This window comes from Oxyura jamaicensis, chromosome 24, assembly GCF_011077185.1.
Source record: "Oxyura jamaicensis isolate SHBP4307 breed ruddy duck chromosome 24, BPBGC_Ojam_1.0, whole genome shotgun sequence".
Classification (NCBI taxonomy): Eukaryota; Metazoa; Chordata; class Aves; order Anseriformes; family Anatidae; genus Oxyura; species Oxyura jamaicensis.
The window spans coordinates 7,355,731-7,380,152 of NC_048916.1; the positions used below are offsets into that span (position 1 = coordinate 7,355,731).

The 24,422-nt window shown below is 41.5% G+C and overlaps 1 protein-coding gene across 3 annotated transcripts in view; it reads left to right on the forward strand.

Moving 5' to 3' along the window:
• Positions 1–10,616: 10,616 nt before the first annotated feature.
• Positions 10,617–24,422, forward strand: part of KMT2A (lysine methyltransferase 2A) — a 35,301-nt gene continuing 21,495 nt past the window's right edge. Inside the window, exons 1-13 of one of the 3 annotated variants that reach the window (XM_035346269.1) lie at positions 10,617–10,737; positions 12,107–13,807; positions 14,348–14,775; positions 16,021–16,198; positions 16,621–16,855; positions 17,625–17,689; positions 18,481–18,849; positions 19,467–19,540; positions 20,380–20,508; positions 21,367–21,480; positions 22,650–22,796; positions 23,066–23,161; positions 23,903–24,023. In XM_035346269.1, the coding sequence (XP_035202160.1) occupies positions 12,226–13,807; positions 14,348–14,775; positions 16,021–16,198; positions 16,621–16,855; positions 17,625–17,689; positions 18,481–18,849; positions 19,467–19,540; positions 20,380–20,508; positions 21,367–21,480; positions 22,650–22,796; positions 23,066–23,161; positions 23,903–24,023 (3,538 nt within the window). In that variant the 5' untranslated portion in view covers positions 10,617–10,737; positions 12,107–12,225. Of the gene's footprint in view, positions 10,738–12,106; positions 14,776–16,020; positions 16,199–16,620; positions 16,856–17,624; positions 17,690–18,480; positions 18,850–19,466; positions 19,541–20,379; positions 20,509–21,366; positions 21,481–22,649; positions 22,797–23,065; positions 23,162–23,902; positions 24,024–24,422 lie in introns of all 3 variants that reach the window. The other 2 variants (XM_035346268.1, XM_035346267.1) reach the window with 2 other exon arrangements.

Here is a 24,422-nt window from a genome sequence, read left to right on the forward strand (position 1 = left end):
GCCGAGCGCCGGCGGCCGCCCGAGGCGGGTGAGGGGGCGAGGGGCGCTCCCAGGGCCGGCGGCGGGGCGGAGGCGAGGCGGGCCCGGCCTCGGCGAGCGGGGCCTGGGGCCCCGGGTGTCGCGCGGCACCTGCGGCGCCCCCCCCCGGAAGGATGCTCCGGGGGCTCCGCCTGCCGGGCGCGCCCCGGCCTCTAACGGGAGCGGATGGAGCTGGGGGGGCGCGGGGGGGCGGCAGCCGCCGGGACCGGGGGCAGGCGCTGGGCCGAGGCGGAGAGGCGAGGTGTCACCAGCCGGCCCCTCCCGGGAGCACTGCTGCCGGTGCCGCGGGCACGGGTCCTCCCCGAGCTCCTCCTCGCCGCACCTGGCGGCAGAGCCAGGCTCCGGGCAGCAGGGCTGGGGGAGAGCAGCTCGGCTGCGAGAAGGAGCTGCGCGTTTTGTGGTGGGGGTGCTTTTTTTTTTTTTTTTTTTTTTTTTTTTTTTTTTTTTCCCTAAGAGCTGTTCTTCCTGCCTTCATTTTTAAAGTCTTTTTAAGGCAGCCTGAGCAAGATTAACAACAGCCCACCTATTGACAGATCAGGGAAGACACGATGGGGCTGTGTTACTTACTACCTGCTGCAGCATTCCTTGCTCATGCTTCTTGTTTTGCATCGCTTGTTAGCTGTGTCCTTGCTCTGGCAAGAAGATTCTCCAGTTCCTTTGTGATAGGAAAGGGGTTTTGTTTTTGAAAGGCTCGTTCTGTCTCTAGTTTAAAGGCAGGCTGTCAGGTGCAGAGCGTTCAAGTCTGTGTTTTGTGTATCTGTTGCCCTTTTAAAATGCAGTTGTTTTGCTTTTTCATTGCTGATAATATTGGAGGTTATTAAAACACATACAAGAATATGGTTTACTTCTGGGCTTGTTTTCGGTGTTTTTTAGTAGGTAACGTGAGGTAGAGCTCAGCTGAGCTAAAGCAGCTCTGAGCTGCTAGTGTTCCTGGTCCAGCAGCAGCGATGCTTGGAGAGGGCTGGATTTACAAACTTAGAGCTGATCTGGAAATGTTGCTAACCTAATAAACACGGCGATTGTAGCTTTAAGTCAGACTGCCTGCTAGCATCCGTCGTATTTAATACAAACACTTTAAAGGTAGTTGTTTACTATATTTGTTAACTTCTCTGCTTATAGTAGACCAGGTTGAATGAAATTTACTGTGTCCATTTGAAAGAAGTTAGTGTCTCCTGAGTTCAGTGACAACAGTGACTGAAGTCTGGCTAATCCATCAGACCACAGAGTTAACAACTTGAAAAGTTTTGTTGTTGTTGTTTTGTTGTTGTTTGTTTGTTTGTTTTTGTTTTTGTTTTTTTTGGGGGGGAGGGAGGTCAGCAACCTGTTGTTTTTCATTTCTTTCTTTTTGTTAGATGGCGCCGTATTATTATTATTATTATTTTTGTTACTCCCATTGCATTTGCTTTAAAATAAACCTTTGCGTCTCAGAAGTATAAGGCTTCTTTGAAAGATCTATGTCAGTTTTGCTTTTAGGGTATCTTTGCTTCAAAATATCGTAAATACATTATTGGCACCAGCAGCTAATGAAGAAAACGTCTCTTGGATCTTAAGATCTTTTTAGGTTTTCTATTTAGCTATTAAAACCTGTCAAATATTATATACAGTGGAAAAAAAAAATCTGTGGCTTCTTGTCTGTAGGTTGATACTCATCTCAGCCCTCGTGAGCAGGGAAGGAGTAGATCTCACATTCTTTTTCGTGCTGTAAAGTTGCAGTTTCCTAGTGTTTGCATGAACCAGGAGCAGGTGCTCTTGAGCACTGGGGTGTCTTACAGCTTGGTTTGTCTAGTTGGTTGATTTTTCTCTTTGCTGATACAAAAATGTTTCTTTCCTTCTCTGATGCTCTAGAAACAAAGTATTTAGGTAAGTGGTAGGAGCAGGGGATGAGCAAAGAGCTGTTGTACAACTAGGGACTAAGTGTGTGGGTGCCACCTGTAGTATCTAAGGAGAGGGTGGCTGCATGTTTGTGTTGAAATGGTGAAGGTCTGGTGCCTGCATGGTCCCTAGCTTTGGAAATAGCTGTCTCCTAACAGGGCACTTCCAGCAGTTCCCTGCTTACTACAACTTGTAGTGTCCCTTCAGGAGCTGCCTAATGACTGCACTGCTTACCTCCGTGAGATGAGGGTCTTCCCTGAACCACACCAGTTACACTCTTCATCTGAGGTCGCATTCTGCATCAGGAGTAAAGTCCTGATAAATAATTTGAGTTATTTGAGTTTAGTAACTCGCAGTAACCAAAGTAATGTGGAAGAAGCTGTGTTGTGTTACATACTGCGTTCTGGTCCTGCGTATCTGCTGAAATTGTGCATTAACAGAGAAAGTTGGTGTGATACAACAAAAAAGTAGAAGTCAAGAGCAAGTATTTTACTCAGTCTTTCTCTTGTCTCCTTGGACATTTTGTAGAATGTAGTGGAGTTTATTTCTAATACACAAGTATCTGAATTCAGGGATGTCACTGCATATCCCCCAGATTTTTGATGATTTTGTACAAATACTTCTGTTTTAGTTCAGTTTGTCACTGAGTTGTCTTGAAACCAGCTAGCTTTGAGGGAGCAACATTATGGTGTTTGATTTTTGGCATAGCAAGAGTCGTCAGGGGGGATTTTTTGCTTAGTTAAACTATAACTGTTTGAAAACAGTGGCATTTGTACAGTGTTATCCTTCTGCGTGATGGGAATGACACCTAAGTAATAAGGGAAATTTGATGGTGTTTTCTTGATTTGTTGTGTAGAATTTGTGACGAGCGAAGTTTGTGTAGTTGTCTATCTGGTGCATCTGTCATGTTAGAGCTCCCTCTCCATCCCGGAAATCTAATCGAAGCTTTGGGTCATAAACACTGTTGGGTGTCAGGTGGGCAGTGACACTTTCCTTCATAAACCTGTGTCAGTTCAAAAGTCAACACTGAGCTGCAGAACCTTGAGGTCTGAAGTGCCATACAACAGCACTGACAGTGTTCCTAGTAGCACTGCTGCAATTATACATGGACCATAATCTTTTATGAAGTAAATGTTAGTCCTAGATATTTGCTGATGGCTGCCTTGTTTTGAAATCACACCAGTTCCACGTGTTGGGAGGAGTGGCTTCCATCTCCCTGCCGCAGTTACACCGGAGCTGGGAGTACAGATTAGTTATTTTTCACATGGCATTAAAATTCTGTCTGTCTCGAAATTTTCTTTCTTAATTTAATGTTGAATGGTCACTGCAAAACTGCCTGGATGTCTGAGCTGTGAAGTGAAAGCGTGGAGTTGAAAGCAGCCTGTTACTGGTAACATCATCAGTATGTATGGAGGAGTAACAGTTCCTAGCTGTTGATGTGAAACAAAAGACATGGGATGAAGATTGTACAGATTGTAGCCTGAGGGATACCGGGTTCCTCAGTGCTTGCTTTCCTTTCTGAAGAGTTAGGAAGTCATTGTCAGAAGTGTGAAAATAAGAGCACACATTTTAGCCATCCTGTTTCCCAAATTCAGTCAGTGTTACCAAGTACTCATAACTCTCAGAGTATTGGTTTTGTGCAGGTTTTTGGAGAATCTGGGTTTCCCTGTGAGAAGCTGTTTTTAATAAAGGTGGTGTCACTCCTCGCAGCGGCAGCAGGTAAAGCAGCCTCAGAAGGAGCAGCAATGCACACCGACCCTTTTGCTCCAGGGGCTTTTGCACATCACACTTCCTTCGACTGGAAAATTCACAGGGCAGATCCTTGCAGGGTTATGTTGCACTGCCATAATTATTAATATTTATTGTAATAGAAGTGCCATACTATAGATTTTACTGTATCACATGTGGAGGAAATAGGAAAAAAAACCTCTGGGTGTCTCTGAGTCAGTTGTTCATCTTTCAGCTTGCTTAACTGGCTTTAAAGTTCTTCCCTGTGGAGGCTGCCTCCTCCTGACCTGTTGAGTGCATGGGAGGCAGTGCTGCTGGCTTCCGCGAGCGGGCAGGTGCTCCTCTGCTGTGCCCGCACACGAGGGAACGTGCCCACTGCAAGTTATGCCGTTGTGATGTCAAAGCTTGCTGTTTGTACAGCCTTTGAGCAAGGCCATCATTTTCCATGATGCCACAAAAGGGATCGCAAAAGGCTAAACTTTTTTCCACTGAGACAAGCTAGAAAACATAGCCCAGCCTTTGAAATACTTTAATAATACTTCCATGCTTTCCTGGGTGGCACACATTTCTTAAGAAATAAAAAAAGATGAGTTTGCTGTTGTTGAAGTTATTTGTCTATGTGGATAGGTGCAACAACTAGAGCACAGCTCTGTGTGTGCAGCAGTATCACAAGCCTTGGTGTGTGTCTGGGCAGCGCGATGAGTTATGTCTGCTTTTATTTAACAACAAACCCAAGAATTCCTTCCTTCTCTCAGTTGTCCAGGTTCAGCTGAAGCATTGCTTTCTAAATGTTCATTGAGGAACCAAGAGAGAGGAAGGGATGTAGCTTGCCAAAAGTGGCGTGTTGCCAACGCTCTGTTAGATGTGGTCCGGGAGGCTTTGGTCTCACCTTTCTCTCGCTGAGTGTAAGTTAGATGTTTCTAGGCAATAGTCTGTCTGACTCTCGGTGGTGGTAGTGGTACTGGAAGCTCACTGCAAGCAAAACCTGAGTGTTTCTCAGGTGCTTTGAAATGCATTCCTATTGTGAAATTGGAAATCAGAGCTGTTTGTATGGAGTATTGGGTGTAGAGGATAGCCTGAGCTGATGGAACCATGGCTATGGAATATGTGGCCTGCTGGTGTAAGTTAGTCCTCTCTGCTGCTTGCAGTTCTGGCTAAATAGCAAGAGACTAGCTGTATTGTTACCCCCTAACTCTGGATATTCTTAATTTCCTTCTAGCATGCTGGCAGTACTGATCCGTGCGCTCCTTAGCACTGTTACAGTGGGGTGCTCAGCACTTGAGCAGCTGCTCTTAGTGCTTCTAGAATCAGCCAGGGGACGAGGGAGCTGCTGTTCTGCTGAGGGCTGTGGTGTCGTAGGTTGTTGCTGAGGGTACCGCTGCTGACCAGTAGCACGGTGTGTGGCACAGCTCTTCCCTGTTCTAGTCTGGAAGTTGTCATGTGGAGGTGCTACAGCCAAGCATTTTACCATGCGTTCAGGATACATGTAGCTGTGTCAGTGCTGTCCTGAGGCAAGGTCCCAGCTGAGCTCCCGCATCATTCCCAGGCAGAGCTTTCAGATACAGAATTAGTTAAAGAATGAAAGATGGCTGGGCCCTCAGCCTAGCAAGTGTATAGCACTAAACCCAAGTACTGTGCTGTCTGGTAATGACACTGCACTGGCAGTAATCACTGGTGAAGCCTCTCCCTGAGTTACCAGAGGGTTCCGCCTCTGACTAAAGCTCTGAGTGCCTCCAGTGCTTGTCCCGGGGGCTGCTGTCTGCTGACCTCCAAGGATGCTCATTCCTCTCAAAGCAGCCCGGTAGGTGTTGTGCTGGAGTTACCAAGCAGGCTTCTGAGTGGTCTCCTAAAACCAGCTTGTCTCTTTCCAAGAAGCTGAGGTGCTGCATAACTGGGGCCAAAATCAAAAGGGTGAATGGGAAGAGAAGGGAAGCATTGTTCAAATACCTGTTCTGAAATTAAATAAACCTTTGTGAGAGCTGTTTGGGTCAGCTGCATTGCTGTTGGTAGAGTTTTGGTGACAGTCCTCTGCAGTGTTACGAGTCCATAGTGCTTTGGGTCAAGCTGTTAGTCAGACAGATCAAGACACCAGCACCTTCAGGACAGTTTGGCATCTGGGGCTGGGCTTTCCCCGGAGACCTTTAATCAGAAATTCTTTGGAGAGTAATTTCACTCAAGAGTGTTGTGGTAGATTGTGTTCAAATAGAGATTTGCTTTGGAGTTTTCTGTTCTTACAGTAACTAGATGACTTCAAGAGAAGCCTTCGTTCATCTGCTTGCAACTTTGAGGTTTAGACTGGTCTGGGTAGCTTGATGTTTGTTTGAGTGGGGATGGACGTGGGAGCTCTGCTGAGCACCGAGATCGCCTCTGCCTGCTCAGCGAGGTTTCGTGCCTTGCCCATGAAGGCAAGCCTTTCCTCCTCCCTTTATTTATAATCCCGAGTGACCTTTTCATGTTGCATTATTCTTTCTCAGGTAAATGAGGTCATGTTCAAAACCATGATGGTTTTTAATCACTCTCCATCTGTCATGCCTTATAGCGACTTCTGAAAAACTGGAGTGCCCATTCCTGCTTTATTTGCCTCAGAATTGAATTTTGACTTCTGACTGACTGACTGGGTGACTTAGCCTTGCAAATGCATGCTGGTATTTTGTGGCCTCAATCACTTCTTGGTCTGCGAAGTTACAAGGCCGTTGTCCTAGGTTGTGAGAATTGCTGTGCTGAGGTCAGTGATACAGGCAGGAACATCACAGAACAACCCTGAGTGACGTACAGGTCTTGCTGCTTCTAGTTGTATATGAAGCCAAAGGAATTTATTTTTTATTTATTTATCTGTCTGTCTATCTATCCCATTGGAAAAGTAAGTTAACAGTCAGAATCATGGGATAGCCAGAGTTGGAAGGGACCCACAGCAGTGACCAGCTGGAAAATAACGCAGGTTCCACTTGTGGGTTACAGCATACAGCTATCAAAAATACAGAGTGCACTGATTTAATAGCCTCATAAAATAATAGGATCCCAGATTTTTTATTTATTTTTTAAAGGCATTCATAGTAGCTACAGTAACTTAGAGGCAGATGCAGTTCAGGACTGTTGAACAGCTTTTTAATCTTATTTGTGGCCACTGCCTCCAAATATTTGTAGAGAAATTGTCTCTTTCATTGTTGGTTGGTGAAAGCTTGGGCAGGGGTGGTAGTTTGTGTGAAATCTCATGTGATCCACTTTTTGGGGACAGCAGGAATGGGAACTGGTTCTGCAGAGCTGCAGGAATTGTGCACGGTTCCTCTCTTCTGCTGCTTTCCTCACTGTGCAGGTGTACAGAAACCCTGAGCTGGGCCAGGCAGCAGGGAAGCACGTCTGACCAGACTTCTGAGGGGTTGTGATCAAGTGGCTGTTTCTTTTCATTAAGCTCGCAGCAAGGCGGAAGGGTGGCTGGAGTATTTGGGGACTGCATTGTGAGTTCTTGTCTGTCATCAGTCGCAGTGTTTTGTCCTGGACAGATCACTTGGACATACATTTCTGTCCTGCTCTTACCTTTGAACACCCAGCTGCCACCTCATGACTTGAACTGCAGACTTGTTTTCTGTTCTGAGGTTTAACTGCCGGTAGTCAACACCTCTGCAACTTTGTTATTGTGAGGTTATTTTTAATTGCAAACTTGTAGAAGTTTTTGTGTAATGTAAGGTGGTGACAAACTTTCTTCCCTGAGCATGTCAGGGCTCTAGTGCTACCACCCAGGTCTGTTTTTTGCTCATCTTCTTCATTTATTCATTTTTTCCACATTTTGTTCAAAAGAAAGCTCAACTTACACAGCCACGTTTTACTGGTATTGCTAGTTTTCATGTAGGATAGACTTCAATGAGACTTGAAGACAGACTTTTCCCTATGCTTTTAGTGTACAGAAACCTTAAGCAGAGGGGTTGCTTTCAGTGCTAGGAGCTGTCTCCCTCAGTGCTCCTTAACAGGCAGGGTCACACATGTCTTCATTAAAGCTGGTTTTATATAACGGCTTTTTCAAGTTTCAGTAGTGTTTTGTATATGATCATAAAGTGGTTTTTACTGTTCTTTAAATGCTGCAAATTTTAAGTGTCTAGAGACGGCATTTAATGTTAAGGGCATCTCTGTCTTTGGTGCCTGAGGTTTGCAATAGTTGACCAACAGCAAATGTATCATACACATGGAGGCCAAGTGTCACTAACTGGTTTTGGAGTGAGGTATTATTTTGATTTAAACTAAACTTGCCTCTCGCAGCAGGGATAGGCTCTAATTCAGTCTTGCAAAGAAGTCTTTGCATCTGTTACTATTCCAGGGAAAAAAACAAATATATATATATATATATTTATATATATATATATATACATGTATATATTGTATTGTGTATTTTAAACGGTCTGTTGGAAATGTGATTAGAGCATATCTTCTGCCTTTGCTGACTAGGTTGGGATTGCAGAGGTAAGGGTCTGTTTCTGTAGAGGTGTGCTTTCCACACTGCAGCACTGTGGATCTGGAACCACAGCTGCGAACTCCCCGATGTTCAGCACCGTTTCTGTGCAGCCAATGAATGAAGCGTTGGGGGATGTTTCATTGGAGCTGAGAGACTTCAAACTGAATTGTTCTATGGAAAGAAATCATTGCTATCTTTTCCACCAAGTGGTCTATAGGATTAATAGTTATTGTTAGCTTTCCTCTCAGCAAGGAGATTCATTTTTTTTTAAATTCAATTTAGCTCAGCAGTCCCCCTGTGAAGAGCATTCTCTGCTTCTAGAGCCTGTAGTTGTCTGCTTGTTTCTCATACATCCTCCCTGGCTCGAATGCATATCTTTCTTAGTCCTTGAGGAGACAGATAAGATTTCAGGTGAGTAGGATACAAACAGATAAAATACAGAGCAGATGAGGTAGGTGTACAGCGAGTGTTGCTGGTTGGGGGTGGGAGTGAGTGATGTAGCAGTGATGATGGCTTGAACTTGTTGACAGAAGGAGCACTGCAGACAGCACGGAGCATCGCTTTTGTAATCTGTTGAAAAACAGGAGGACAAGGAAGAAATAATACAAAGATTTCGTAGTGGGAGCAACAGTTAATTTAACAGATGTAGGAGGAAGGTGAAACCCATTGCAAGTTCAGGAAGGGGATGCCGATGGCTGAACTCTGAAGGGAGAATAGTGTGGCATGGAGAGCAGGGACTGAATCAAGATTTCAGAGATCTGCAGCTTGGTCTCCTGGAACAGCACTGCTCTTGAACAGCAGTGCTCAGCACTGCCATGCTGCACACTCCCTGTCCTGACGTCTGGAATTAGAGTTGAGGTATTTTTCACAGCTCTTGTTTAGGAGGCTGTTGCTTTAACAATCTCCTGCTTGTGGCGGTGAATTCTGTTTTCCTGGGAAAAGCGTGCTCATATAAACAAAAGTAAGTGTTATTGGGCCTTTCTCCATGCCTAAGATGCATGATATGTATGTTATTGTGTCTTTGAAAATGCTGCAGGTACCACTTTTTGGTAGTCTAATGCGGAAAAAATCGCTCAGGGTGAGCGGCTGTTCCCAATACCCTTCTGAACCTCTCTGTGCACATGTAGCTTATGGCTTTTCTGCCTGCTTTGTCTTAGTGTTGAGAATACTTCAGCCCGGTGCGTCTCAGCAAGCAGCATCCATCCCCTTCTGCTGGTGCCAGGGCCCCTTCCCCGCCAGCAGCCCTGTGCACACTGTTTACATCTCGCCGCGCGCCCACGTGCTCTGGGGAGCAGCGTGCAGGCGTGACGGCTCCGCAGTGCCGGGTGTGCGGCATGGAGCATGCGCTTGGCAGCCTTTACCCACGGCTCTGAGCCGGCTCCATTCTCAGCAATGTTTTACAGAGAACTTGCAGTCAGCACTGTGGCACCTCCACAGCAGAGCAGAAAGCTAATTTCTAGCATGCAGCCAGGGCGTGCGGTGGTTTAAAGAAGCGAGCAACAAGTGGCGTATCCATTCTCAAAGTAGAGAGGAAATTTAATAACGGAGAACATAACTGCTTGAGGTGAAACTGCATTAGGAAACCTGGATCGGCATAAAAACAGATTGTCAAATTTTGGTGACATATGAGGATTTACATTTTTGCGTGCTCCCTGGAAAAAATGGCTTAATCTAAACAGAGTGCCTTTAACATCAAATTGTAATGTTGATTGGCTTTGTTATATCAAAAATCATCATTTCATAAATCGTCACTTCAGAAATCAACTTTTTATAGCCTAAGTTTGCTTCCTTGTGTTGCACCTTAGGTCAGTGTTATTTTGTTCGTAACCTGCACCTTGTCTTCTTACAGCACTTGTTGTAGTGGTTTTATTCCTGATTCTTCTAAATTTCTGTTGTCTCTGTCAGGTTAAAAATTAATCTTTAAAATAGAAGGAAGAGGCCCTGAAACTGTATGCTTTCTTGCAGAGGCTGTGAGCCCTGCTGTTGGCTCTGTGGAAGCAGGGGCAAGGCCTCCTGCAGGGAGAGGCTGCCACCAGCACAGGGCTGCAGTGAGCAAAGGCCCTGCCGAACCTCCAAAGCACTTGGGCTTACTTAGAGACCTTGGCTGCTTCTGGGCCTCTGGTCTCTTAAATGAGTTTAGAAGAAGTTGCTCTACAATGGTACTACGAAAATAAACACGATGTGTGCTGGTTGTTTGTTTGTTTGTTTAGCTCAAGTAGGTCCTTAGGGTATTTTGAATCATAGCCTATGGAGTGATCTGTTCTTGGTGGTTTGATATGAACAGCAGATTTTATACGTTAAAGGATTGTTTTCAGAGATATTTGTCCTCTGTTTCCCCATAACTCCTTTCCATTGTTCTGTAGTTGTAAACTGTAACTGTTTTGTTTATGTATACAAATACATATATATTTCTATAGAGAGATAAAAGTGGTATTTCCTTTTTAGCAATTGTTTGCTTGAAGAACAAATGTAGGTATGCTACTTGGGGAGAGAAAATCTTCTAGAATCTCTTCATGCCTTGATAATGTTTTTTTAAAATGTTAATATCCACATCTTCAAATTTCAATCTACTTTTTTGTTGCAGGATGAACAGTTCCTAGGTTTTGGTTCAGATGAAGAAGTCAAAGTACAAAGTCCCACCAGGTCCCCCACAGGTATGTGCATATAGCAGGAACGGATGTTGTCTTTGTGTGCTGCTTTGTGGTGGTTTTGTCATGTCTTTCCTGTTTATTGTATCAAATCTCATCCACCATCAAGGCCATAACCACGCTTTGGATTCAGTTTAGCTTTGGATGCTGTCATTGTGGTGTCTTGAGATCTGATCTGTTGCAGAACAGGGGAACTGGGTAGAAGAGTTATACTGATGAAAATGATATTTGAAAACTGAAGTTAGTGTTTTTAAGAGGCAGTTATTTTAATGGTTAGGATCTAGTTTCAGGAATGTGTTCAGCTATGGGCAGACAGAAGTAGTCACAAGGTGTAAAAGTAAACATTTCTTTACAAAATTCCATCTAAGATGCAGTTGGAACAATTTAATCTTAAAAAACAGTAATAAAAAAAAAACATGTTAAACACTTTAATTTTTTAATAAACTCATCTCCTGTAACTGGAACCTTCATTTTTTTTTTTTTTTTTTTAATAAAACAAATACAGAATGCTTACGGATAAGCTATAGTTAAGTTGCTGTATTTTTTCAAGAAACTTTCTAGATGTAGGATCAAATCATGATGGGGGTGCACACAAACAAGTTTGGTTTTGATTTAGATTCTAGTCAATAAATGCTCCCACCACAATACTCTACTTGGTTTGGCCTTGTCAGCAAATTCTGTTGTGGAAAGCCATACTAATAGGGTGTTTCAGATGAAGAATGAAGTACATTGTCAGAGCTATGTGAAGACCCAGAACTGGAATAGCTGGGTTGGTGGGTATGGATTGAAATGCATTGGTAGAGGTGAGTAATCAAGGCATGCACATCTGCTTGATCGTTCTAAGTGCGGTCCTGAATGCTAGATGTATTTCAGAACTAAAACCATTTTTTAGTAAGATACCTTACATCAACTTCTCCTTGTTTGTTGTTCTCGTCTTACTGACATATCAATTAGCAGTGCAGATGGATGGTACTAGTGAAGAAGGACTTTTTTTCCTTTCAACTGTGATCCGTTTGGTTTAAGTAATTTTTTAGTGCATTTGAAACATTACAAATCTGTTTATGAATTAATTGTCATTCCCTTTTAACAGGGTATTGATACTGGTTTTGTGCAATGGCATATATGGTTGTTGTAGAAAGGCAAGTGTGCATTTTTTAAAAATTATCTAAATCTTTTATATGAGAAGAAGTTTGTGAAGGAAGTCTTTACATGGATTGATAAAACAAAATTTTTATTTGTTGATGAACTGAAAAGTTTTTGGCAATTTATATGAGTTGTGATTTATGCAGAGTAAATACTTGTGTGACCTGGATAAAGCTGATCCAATACTTAGAGAAATTTAATGTGTCCTCTGCATTCTCTACTTTCCTCTTAGTTAAATCTAGTCCACGAAAACCTCGTGGGAGGCCCCGGAGCAGTTCTGACCGAAGTTCAGCTGTACTATCAGACTCTTCATCAGTGTGCTCCCCTTCAAGCAAGTCTGAAACCACACCCATGGAGAAAGTAAAGAAGAAGGAATTGAAAAGTGGGGAAAAAAGAAGAGGAAGACCTCCAACACTTACTAGCGTGAAGTTCAAATTGTCACAAGTAAAAGGCACATCAGATATTCAGAAGGGAAGCAAAGAAGAAAAAGAGAGTCTGAAAAAAATCAAAAGGTCACCATCCACTACATTTCAGCAAGCAACTAAAATTAAGAAATTAAGAACTAGTAAACTCTCTCCACTAAAATCTAAATTTAAGCCTGGGGCAAAACTTCAGATTGGGAGGAAAAGTGTTCAGATTGTGCGCAGGAGAGGGAGGCCACCATCTTCTGAACGTTTAAAGACTTCCTCAACCTTAGTCATAAATTCGCAGCTGGAGAAACCCCAAAGGATACGTAAAGAAAAGGATGGCACACCACCTCTTACAAAAGAAGAAAAGACTGCTGTCAGACAGAGTCCACGCAGGATTAAACCTGTTAGGATTATACCTTCTACAAAAAGAACAGATGCAACAATTGCTAAGCAACTCTTGCAGAGGGCTAAGAAGGGGGCGCAAAAAAAGATTGAGAAAGAAGCAGCCAAACTGCAGGGCAGAAAGGGGAGAACCCAGCTTAAAAATATCCGACAGTTCATTATGCCAGTCGTAAGCGCTATCTCTTCACGGATTATTAAAACACCCAAACGGTTCATTGAAGATGAAGACTATGACCCTCCTATTAAAATATCTAGACTAGAATCCACACCAAACAGCAGGTTCAGCGCTACTTCTTGCGGATCTAGTGAAAAATCCAGTGCTGCTTCTCAGCATTCATCTCAGATGTCTTCAGATTCCTCACGGTCCAGCAGTCCTAGCGTTGATACATCTACAGACTCTCAGGCTTCTGAGGAGATGCAGACGCTTTCTGAGGAACGAAGTAATACTCCAGAAGTTCACACACCTCTGCCTGTTTCTCAGTCCCCTGAGAATGATAACAGTGATAGGAGAAACAGGAGGTTTTCGATAACAGAAAGAAGTTTTGGCCAGAGGACTGCTAAAAAACTACCAGCCTTGCCAAGTGTGCCACAGCAGCAGTCGTCGTCCTCTCCTCCTCCCCCTCTGCTCACTCCTCCCCCGCCACTACAACCCGCTTCCAGCATCTCAGACCGTACTCCTTGGCTCATGCCTCCTACCATACCATTAGCCTCACCCTTTCTTCCTACTTCTGCTGCACCAATGCAAGAGAAACGGAAATCAATTCTGCGAGAGCCAACGTTTAGGTGGACTTCCCTAAAGCATTCCAGGTCAGAACCACAGTACTTCTCATCAGCAAAATATGCCAAAGAGGGTCTTATTCGCAAACCAATATTTGATAACTTCAGACCCCCACCACTAACACCAGAGGATGTTGGCTTTGCATCTGGCTTCTCAACACCAGGTGCTACAGCTCCAGCACGACTGTTTTCTCTTCATTCTGGAACAAGATTTGATATGCACAAGAGAAGTCCTCTGCTGAGAGCTCCAAGATTCACTCCAAGTGAGGCCCACTCCAGAATCTTTGAATCTGTAACTTTGCCCTCATCGGTTGGTCGAACCACTACAGGAACTTCTGCAACAGGTGTCTCTTCTAGGAAACGAAAGAGAAAAGTGTTTAGCCCTATCCGCTCAGAACCCAGATCTCCTTCACACTCCATGAGGACAAGAAGTGGGAGACTTAGTACTTCTGACCTGACAACTCTCACCCCACAGTCTTCTGTATCTTCCTCATTAACTAGCATTTCTGTTAGTTCTCTTGCCACTAGTGCCTTAAATTCAACTTTTACTTTTCCTTCCCATTCCCTAACGCAGTCTGGGGAATCAGCAGAAAGAAGCCAGAGACAAAGGAAGCAGACTAGTGCTCCAGCAGAGCCTTTCTCATCTAGTAGTCCTACTCCTCTCTTTCCTTGGTTCACTCCAAGTCCCCAGACAGAGAGAGGCAGAAACAAAGACAGGGCAACAGAGGAACTGTCCAAAGATAAAGACGCTGATAAAAGTGTGGAGAAGGACAAGAGCAGAGAGAAAGACAGAGAGAGAGAGAAGGAGAACAAACGGGAGTCAAGGAAAGAGAAAAGGAGAAAAGGGTCAGAAATTCAGAGTAGCTCTGCTTTGTTTCCTGTAGGTAAAATGCCCAAAGAAAAAGTTGTCAGTGAAGATGTTGCAGCATCATCTTCTGCAAAAAAAACTGCCGGGCGGAGGAAGTCTACAGCAATAGATCCCGTGGCAGATGTTTCCACTGCTGCTCTGGTAGATACAACAGCCATCAAAGCCAAAACATCCAAGAAAGGTAGAGGGGGGTTAGACAAATCAGATCTGGACCTCAGCCCCACTGTGCCATCTTTGGAGAAAGAAAAAGCTCTGCGTCTCTCTACTCCTTCATCAAGCACTGTTAAACATTCCACTTCCTCCATCAGCTCTATGTTGGCTCAAGCAGACAAACTGCCGATGACTGACAAAAGGGTAGCCAGTCTTCTGAAAAAAGCAAAAGCCCAGCTGTACAAGATTGAGAAGAGCAAGTCCCTCAAACAAGCAGATCAGCCAAAAGCACAGGTATTTTTTTCCTTTTTTTTTTTTTTTTTTTTTTGCTAGAGTGCATCTTATTTTGAATTTGCACTGAAAATCACAAGTATCTTTCATATCCTGAATGTGAAGAGTTAATATGCCAAGCTAAATAGCCATTAGTGCAACAGATGGTAAATGATACAAAAATGAGAAGGCATGGGCAGAAGTTGAGGGGGAGAGAAAGCTACTGCATAGTCAGTTCAAGGGGGAGCAGCATGCATTTTTAGAGAACAGTACAGTGGAACTGTTTATTAGGTTTCTCTGTATAAATCTAAGCAAAGTAAACATCAAGGGTAATAGGCATTTTTAAAAGCAAGGTTCTAGCAAACTGCATTTGTCTTTCTAAAGATTAGTTGATCTTGGTCTCTCTTAACTTTACCATATGATGATCTGATCTGTTACTTACAGGAGGGAGTGAAATCCATTGGGATTTTGTATCTGATTGGAGGACTGCTTCCTACTGCTGTCTTCCCTCTCCCCATTTCCCTCACCCCAAAACCACCCTCTTCTGCACCCAGTCCTTTTTAGCTGTCGGATAGGTAGATGTTTCGTGATAGAAATACACTTTCAGGGAGTATTTTCTTTTTTCATTTTTCCAGATAATGTTAATGTTAAAAATTAGTGCATATTTTAAATATAGAACTCTTACGCTTTTGTCCCTGGAAAGAATAAGTATGTGCTTCTGTATGCCTGGCATGTTTATACCAAGAAGCCCAAGCCCTTGCAATTAATTATTTGGGTGAAGTCCCTTTTTTAGGAAATATGTTAGAATCCTATGTTAAAAATGTGGAAAATGGTACTAAAATGCTACATTTCTTTTATCACCACTATCCCCTCATCTTGAAGGTTTGCTGCTACAAAATTGATCTTCACACAGATCAATTAATGCAAAATGTTAGTCTGTTTATCCTAATTCCAGTCAACTCTGAATTTCTGATGTCAGTGCCCTAATAACATACGGCTTCATGAGTGAGTTCACTTTCCAGTAACAGGTAGAATTTTACCTTGTAATTCCAAATTAGTAAAACTTCTTGTCCTTTTGAGTTTATCCTCCCTTGGATATCCAAGGCTTAGGATGCTGATAGCCTTTACTTTTATCCTGACCCTTACAAAATGCAAGCTAAGATATAATTTAACTCTTTCTAGATTATTTAGAAGTTTTTGTACGTGGCCCAGTCTCGTTTTTGTACCTTTCTTAGGAATATTGTCTTTTTATCTTATTCTGAAATCTAGGGACAAGAGAGTGATTCATCAGAAACGTCAGTCCGAGGACCGCGAATAAAACATGTTTGCAGGAGAGCAGCTGTTGCACTGGGTCGTAAGCGAGCCGTGTTTCCTGACGACATGCCCACTCTGAGTGCCTTACCATGGGAAGAGCGAGAGAAGATACTGTCTTCCATGGGGAATGATGGTAGGTTAAGACTTCCAGTTTTCACTTGTGGATTCATAGAAAGTCTGCTTTGTTGACTGCTTGGGTTAGTGGCATCTATAATAAATATGGCTACATCTGAACCTGTAAAAATGAGGACATCAAGCAATTAACAGGGCATAGTATATTAAACTGATCTGGGCTTTTTGTTAAAATGCCACTCAAACCGGGTCAATCCTTTTAAACATTGTGAATTTTTATAAAAGTGTAACGTGATACACGTTAGGTTAGTTAGGGCTGTGTATGTCCACATGTGTATTGTGTATGTACACATACACAGCTTGTATGGTCCTGCAGATCTGCAAATGAACTTAAGCTTAATAGAATAAATTCCATTAGCTCGTTAGATGATTCTGAAACATTGCATGACTTCAGCAAATTCACATTAGATTTTTTTTTGATAGATAAGTCATCAATAGCTGGCTCAGAAGAGGCAGAACCTCTTGCTCCACCTATCAAACCAATTAAGCCGGTAACCAGAAACAAGACACAGCAAGAACCACCAGTGAAGAAGGGTCGACGGTCAAGGCGCTGTGGGCAGTGTTCAGGCTGCCAGGTTCCAGAGGACTGTGGTGTCTGTACTAACTGTCTGGACAAACCCAAGTTTGGTGGGCGTAATATAAAGAAGCAGTGCTGCAAGTAAGTTTGTGCATGTGAGAAATTCTTCAGCTAATTCCTATGCAGAGTAGGATAAGCACATCCACATTCTGAGGTAGGAAACAACAGATTTAACCCTCTAGTGCAGGCCTGGAATGAATTTGGCCTGGGCTGACGGTGGATCACAGTAAAATGCAATTAAAAGCAATTTAATTTAGGAGTGTAGATCTAGAATCAAGGTATGCTTTTTATGACCTTCTTTTTTCTGAAGTTCACTTATAACTTATTCTCCCCACTTTGAAGAACCTGGCATAGCACTGAAAACCATCTGGAATGAGACATACAAAAAATAGGAGTTGAACATCTGAAAACTTGCTTACACCTAATCCAATCCCACTCCATATAAGCAGAGCAACTGTTTTTTTGCCTGAAATAACCTCATTGTGGATTACATAAAAACTACTGTTGAGAGAGTTTGATGTAGTTTTAGAGTTCTTAGAAGTATCCTGATAATACTCAAATGCCAATATCTAAGAAACGGAATTGATAGGGGATTTATCAGCAAATCAGTTATTACATAAGCAGCTTTATTAACCGCAAAATTGTGTTGGGAGTTCAGAAAACAAAAAGGAAAATACAGGAAAAATACTATGCTTTTAAATATCTCTGAAGAAGGGAAAAATAATTTGAAGAAAGTGAGTGTATTAATGATAGCTTTTTAAAAAATCACATTGAATATTTATGAAATTCTCTCTTAGTGTTTGCATTTTTCTTCCAATTTATGATTACACAACATATTCTTTCTTTGTAGAATGAGGAAATGTCAGAATCTACAGTGGATGCCTTCTAAAGCATATCTCCAGAAGCAAGCTAAAGGTAGGCTGAAAGATTTGGCTCAAGTGTAGGATAAGAAATAATTTTTCATACCTTAAATTGCTTTATGCCTTTATGCTGTCATTGCAACTACACTGAGCTATAACAGTTTAGTCTGAAATTAAATGTTAACAGGGAACCTGTCTGTTCTGCTGATGTCACATGAAAGTTGTAGGAGAAACATGAGTACAGACAGCATCCATAATCCATAACTGTCTTTTTCAGCACTAGAATTGTAGTTTCTCCTCCTTTTTGTAGGGAACTGCTACTGATAGCTGATCAGTCTCCCCTCAACACTTCAGGTGAACCAATTCTCAGATAATTCTGTGTTTCTGAATGACATGGGGACTGATAAATCACTTGGCACTTCCTTGTCTCTGGCATCAGGCTTAAGTGAGCCATCAAATGTATTTTGTTAAATCTCTGCATCTTGGTACTGGACCTTTGGAGGTCTGCATGCTAGTGTGACAGTGGCCAGGTGGCTGTCTTGAATTCCATAAACTTTTCCATGCAAAGTCTACTTTCTCTTTTGCACAGTTAAGCTATGAATCTGCATTACCACATAAGTACTTCGCTTACCAGTCTGTCAGAATAGAGGCCCAAAGTACCAGAATACAGGTTGTAATATAAGACAAGTACATTAATTTTACTGACATTTTTTTTGGATGAGTACAGTTTTTTCTTCAATGGAATGAAGAAACAAAATGCCTGTTTCCTAATTTTAAAAGTGCAGTGAACTATTCAAAGTTGCACAGTTATATCTGCTTTAATTTATTGATGCTTTTTCTTCCTAGCTGCAAAAAAGAAAGAGAAGAAATCCAAGACAAATGAAAAGAAAGAAAGCCATTCTGGAAAGAACCAGTTGGACTCTGGACAGAAACAAACTCCTCCAACTATTTTATCAAGAGAAGACAGTGCCATAAAGAAGGGCAGTGAACCTGCTCGTAAGTCAGTTGAGGAGAAACATGAGGATGGGAATTCCTCTACTCCTTTGTTGGAGCCCAAACAGGTCCCTGCACCTGGTGCCAGAAAGACTGGCAAACAAACATCTCAGCCAGTACAGCTCCCTCCTCAGCCACCAAGCTCAGGACCTTTGAAAAAAGAAGCTCCTAAACTTACCGCTACTGAGCCTAAGAAAAAGCAGACTCCACAACCAGAAATAGGTAAATGGGACTGTTTATCTTCAATATGTTTGAGTCATGTTAAGTAACAGTAGTAATACTGCTAAAATCTGTTGGATTTTAAAACTGATAAATGCTTTATGACCTGGTGAAATTAAAGCAAATTATTTTGGGAATTTTGTTTAGAACTGGCTTTCTTTTATTGTACTACATTATATATTGGGATGGGAAGAAATATTAACACCTTTAATGTGATTTTTAGTCATCTAGTCTTGGCAATCTTGAAGTATATTTTCAGTACTGTTAAGTTTACTGACTGTTCACAGTCTGAATGTGAAACAACAAGAATGTAATTTTTTCTACTACAAAAACATAACCTACTATTGCACATAGTACAGAACAGCATGGAAAGTGAACAAAAAGGCAGCTCCAGGACTTCTGTTGCTTTACACCTGGAACACTTCAGACTTTTAGCAGAGCAAGTTCGACTGGCCGCACCTTGCAGAGACTGCCCCAGTCATAGTTGGTGACCACAAAAGACGATGGAAAAATTCCAGTCTAAAATTCATCTCTCATTACACAGCTGATTTTTTCCCTTTTCTTCTCTACAGGTCGCTGTTAGTTACTTGAAATACTCATAATTTTTCCCCCCTTCCTAGGCACAGAACAAAACAAACAGAAAAAAATTGCTCCCCGTCCAACTTTCCCTGTGAAACAGAAACCAAAAGAAAAGGTGAATACTGCTTTTTGTACACAGTCAATAAATTTTGAGAACCTGAATCTTTTGTCTATCTAGAAAGCAAAACTGTATTACTTAACCCTTTTGCAGTTTTTTTTGTACTTAAAATATCTATAGGAATTCAGTTCTGCCGCTTTTCCTTGGAATGCTGATTTAAGACTCATCGAGCTTGATTCCTAATGCTACTCAAGATCTTTTGTGGTATTTAAAAAGAAAGACATTTTCAATCCTATCAAAGAGAAACATGTAGATTCCTGTGATTTGAACAAGTTGTACAGACCTTAAGCTTTACCTTATGTTGGTATGTGGATACAAAATTACCTGCCATATGTCTATATTCAGCTTAGGAGCTAATTTGTTCTAAGCCTTCAATGTTGTGGAGTGAAGGCTAGATTGTCCATTAATAAACAAATAAATAAGAACTACCTTTGTCTTAGAAACAACTTCATTATGAAAAAAATGGTTCATATATTTAAATCTCAGAGATAAATGTATAGGTAGGTACTAATTACACCCAGGGTTGCCCTACTGCAGCAAAGTAAAAAAAAACAGCGTTGATAATATAGAGAATAACATGATGCTAGGGGAAAATGCAGCAAATTGAATTAGAAATATAATTGTGTGTGGAATGCTCTTAAAACTGATTGCAAAATGGTTACTTTCTTGCAACTCATTAATTTTGTGATGGTTTGGTTGTGGGTTTTTGTTGTTCTTGGTTTGGGGTGTTTTTTGTTTTGTTTTTGTATATGAATTATGTGTAGTGTTTAATGTAAATACTGTTTAAGCTTTAATGTTTGGGGTTGGGATTAATGCAGGCTCCTTTACTTGACTAGGAAAAGCCCCCTCCTATAAGCAAGCCAGAAAGCAGCACGCTGAATTTGCTCAGTACTCTGACTAATGGGAGCAGTTCCAAGCAAAAGCCACCTACAGATGGAGTCCACAGAATCCGAGTGGATTTCAAGGTAGAGGACAAAATGTTTTAAATATTTGAATATTAACTGACTCTAAACACTGGAAGCAGAGTCCCTCAAGAATGCTGACACAGACTTCTAAGTTTGTGTGTCTGGTCCCATTCAGTGAGAATTGTAAATAGGAACCTTTTTGACGTGATTGACTTTTAGAAGTTTGTTATGCCTTTTTTTTCTTATAATTAGAGTACTGGATGAAGAGACACTTTAAAGATTTAAACCTTAACCCTCAATGTGAGGATGAGCAAGAATTTGAGGTTTATGAAGAATGATTCCATTAAGATGGAACTATAAAAACCTTACCTCAACTTGAGTCAACAAGATTTGGGGAAAATGTTAGTAATTTGTAATTCACAATACTTTGGGTCTATCTGGGGTTTTAAACTGATAAATCATGTATTATTATTTTTTTTAAAAAAAAAAAAAGTGTTGAAATAATAAAAATTAATATTTTCCTAATAATTTTTCAGTCCATCTTTAAGTGTTAATACTGGAGATTAGAGTGAGATCTCATAAGTGTTTTATACAAAGATGAAGTTTTAATAAAGTGTAATTATTCTGAAATTTCATTTTTAGTAATGATTGTGCAATTGTGAAAAATTTTATCATGTTTTTTAGGCCTGCTTTCTGTAGAGAAAAATTAGTGTATTATTGAACTCTCTTGGCAAGAACAGTACCAAGTTGTAACTATTGCAATATATGTTACAAAATAACCAAGATAAAAGTTAAAATTATTTCTGTTTTAGAACACCTAATTACAGAAACAGAATGCATAACACAGCAATGTGAGCACTTTATACTGATGTTGTATTTCCTTATTCTGCATGGTGATGTATCCTTTTGTACTTTCAGGAGGACTGTGAAGTGGAGAATGTTTGGGAGATGGGTGGGTTAGGCATCGTGACCTCGGTTCCTATTACTCCCAGGGTGGTGTGTTTTCTCTGTGCCAGCAGTGGACATGTGGAGGTAAAGCATTGTGTTCTGCTGTTGATGACTTAGTTACAGCACCATGTTGTTACCAATAGTAATAATAATAATCCATAAAACAGAAGAAATTAAAATAATACCTGTAAATCTGTCCTTACTAGACTTTGTCCTAAGATACTAAAATGGAAGGTATTTAAATTCACTTTGAGAACTTCTGTGGTGCTTAATTTAGAAGTGAACTCTATTAGACATAAGGAATGGCATTTTCAAGAGCCCCCTGCATCTCTTCTTAAACGTAATTTGGAATCCCACAGCTGAGGTAAAGCAGTGGCTTTTGCTTTCTGTTAACTTGAAATTAGATAGACTGCTCAATTTTGTTGAAAAGGTGTTAGGCAGTGTTGATTTTCCTAGGTATGTCTGTATATACTAAGAGTTGCAGACAATTACTGAAATGTGACTGGCAAGGTTTTGGTGCTGTATAAACAGCTGAATTTTGGCTTAAGTTTTGTTAAATGTATTTCCAGGAAAAGATAGGCATCTTCTCAAAATCTTCAGACTAGCTATCCTGGGAAGGTGATGCTAGCACTCTAGAAAAGGCGAACAATACTCAAGGAAAATGGGGTTAAGTTCTTCACGTGAACGTCAATGCACTTGAGGATTATGAAGGTCCAGTGGCACATGGAGCCATCCCCTTCTCAGTCAGTTGCTCAAGTGAACAAACAATTCCTCTGTCCTGCTTGTGCCTGCAGTGTTTGTGCCCTAAGGATTATTCTTTTTCTAGTATGTCTGTGCTTGTAGAGGATACTTCAAGCTTTCAAATGGCCAATATAATCTAAACAGAGGGAAAGATGTCTCTTTGCTCTGTACGTGCCTTCCTTGTCCACTAAGTGTTTCTTCGGGTGTGGTTGGCTTGTGTTACATAGAGGGAGGGAAATCCCGAAGAAGTCTGTAGGTCTTTATCAATACTCAGAGCACATAGAGAAAAGGCACCAGACTCCTATTTGCTGGTAGGTGGATAATCTGTGTAGACAGGCATGTATTTAGGTTATCTGAAGTACACACTCAATTTCCCCCATAAAATATACTAATAGATATTCTCGTACTGTCAGCTGTAAAGCAGAATTCAAAGTAGTAAGGAGTGCAAGTGGGCTTGTCTGGGAAATAAGAAAAGGTTTTGACTTGCTAAAACCGCCCTCTCCCCCTTGCAGTTTGTGTATTGTCAGGTCTGTTGTGAGCCTTTCCACAAGTTCTGCTTAGAGGAGAGCGAGCGGCCCCTGGAGGACCAGCTGGAAAACTGGTGCTGTCGTCGCTGCAAGTTCTGCCACGTGTGTGGGAGACAGCACCAGGCCACCAAGGTACCCCAACCTCCAAGCAACCCAGCTAGCCTTTTCTGCATTGTTTCCAGAGCTTTTTGCTCTAACCCTCAGCTGGTAACGTGGACAGTAGGCAGTGGAGTTCACACTCTGTGTGCAGACTGCTGTGTGCAGCTGTGAATTGATCTCAGTTCACTTAGTTGCAACTTCTTCTGTTTCCCTAAATAAGGGATCTAATGTAAAATCAAAATGTCCAAGACTGTGCATCCTTTTTAGGGTTTCTGTTCCAATACTCTTTCCCATTCTTGTAGCAGCTGCTGGAGTGCAATAAGTGCCGAAACAGCTATCACCCTGAGTGCCTGGGCCCAAACTACCCAACAAAACCCACCAAGAAAAAGAAAGTTTGGGTAAGATTTTTTGAAATTTCTTTTTGGGATGATTGACTTAATTGATCATAATGCTATAGGCCAAAGGGCTGCAGTTGACTTGCTCCAATGCACTGGCTTATCAGTTTAAGGAAGGATGCCTGTTGCATTGGAAGATATATTTGGGAATAAGCTTCTTGATGAGGTGGGTTGTGGTAAAGCAGATGGGTTTTGAACAAGAATTATAAAGGCATTACACCTTTTTTAGTTATAGTAATTCTTCTGATCATAGTCGCAGAACATGGAAGAAGCTCTTCAGAATAGAAGCATTTACTTTGTTAACAAACTTATTGGTTGATAGTGGTATTGAGAGACAGTTTGGATTCATGCCCTACTTGGTGTCTTTCAAGGTTTTGTTCTAAACAAGTGTAAAAAGCAGTGTATTCAGAGTTGGAAAACTGATAAAATAAGACTTCGTATTTTAGGTCAGAAGGAATGTCATAACTATATATGCTTCCTTATGTGAAAGGAATGTTGATATTTTCTTAAGTGCAAATGTGAAGCACTTTTTTTTTTCCTCTTTTTGCATCAGCACCATCTTACCATAAAGGGAGGGAGCCCTTCTCCTTATAGTGGAAATTCTGTTGTTTGAAACTCTTGTTCTGTTGTATAAGCTATCAGCACTCATTAAATAATAAAATTATGAAATGTATCATTAATACAAAATAATAAAATCCATTAGATAAAAGCAAATAACTCTTGCCAAACATATCCATCTTCCAGATATGTACCAAATGTGTTCGCTGCAAGAGCTGTGGATCAACAACACCAGGGAAGGGGTGGGATGCGCAGTGGTCTCACGACTTTTCACTGTGTCATGATTGTGCCAAACTCTTTGCGAAAGGTATGTAAAATTGTAATTGTTTACAGCAGGTACCTTTTAGGATTCTGTCCTTTAATGAGATTATGTCAGTGTAGATTCAAATGAGGGCCTCAAGCTGGTGAGCTTGTCACTGGTACAAACAGAAATTAAACCTAGTGTTGGGGCCATGAATTGGAGCAGTATTGTTTGTGTAGGGAAACCATGTTCGTGGTTTTACAAAGTATAACAAAAGTCACTATTGTTTTACTGAGAGAATTTGAGACTTCAGAATTAAGCACTACAGTGGATAAAGCAATTATTACAGACCTGTTGATCCACGGTTTCAAGTAGCACTTGAGGAAAAAGGTATTTTAAAGGTCTTCTGGCTTAAAAGCAGCGCGTTTCCTATTGTAAAGTGGTTGATCCTTATGTTAATTACTG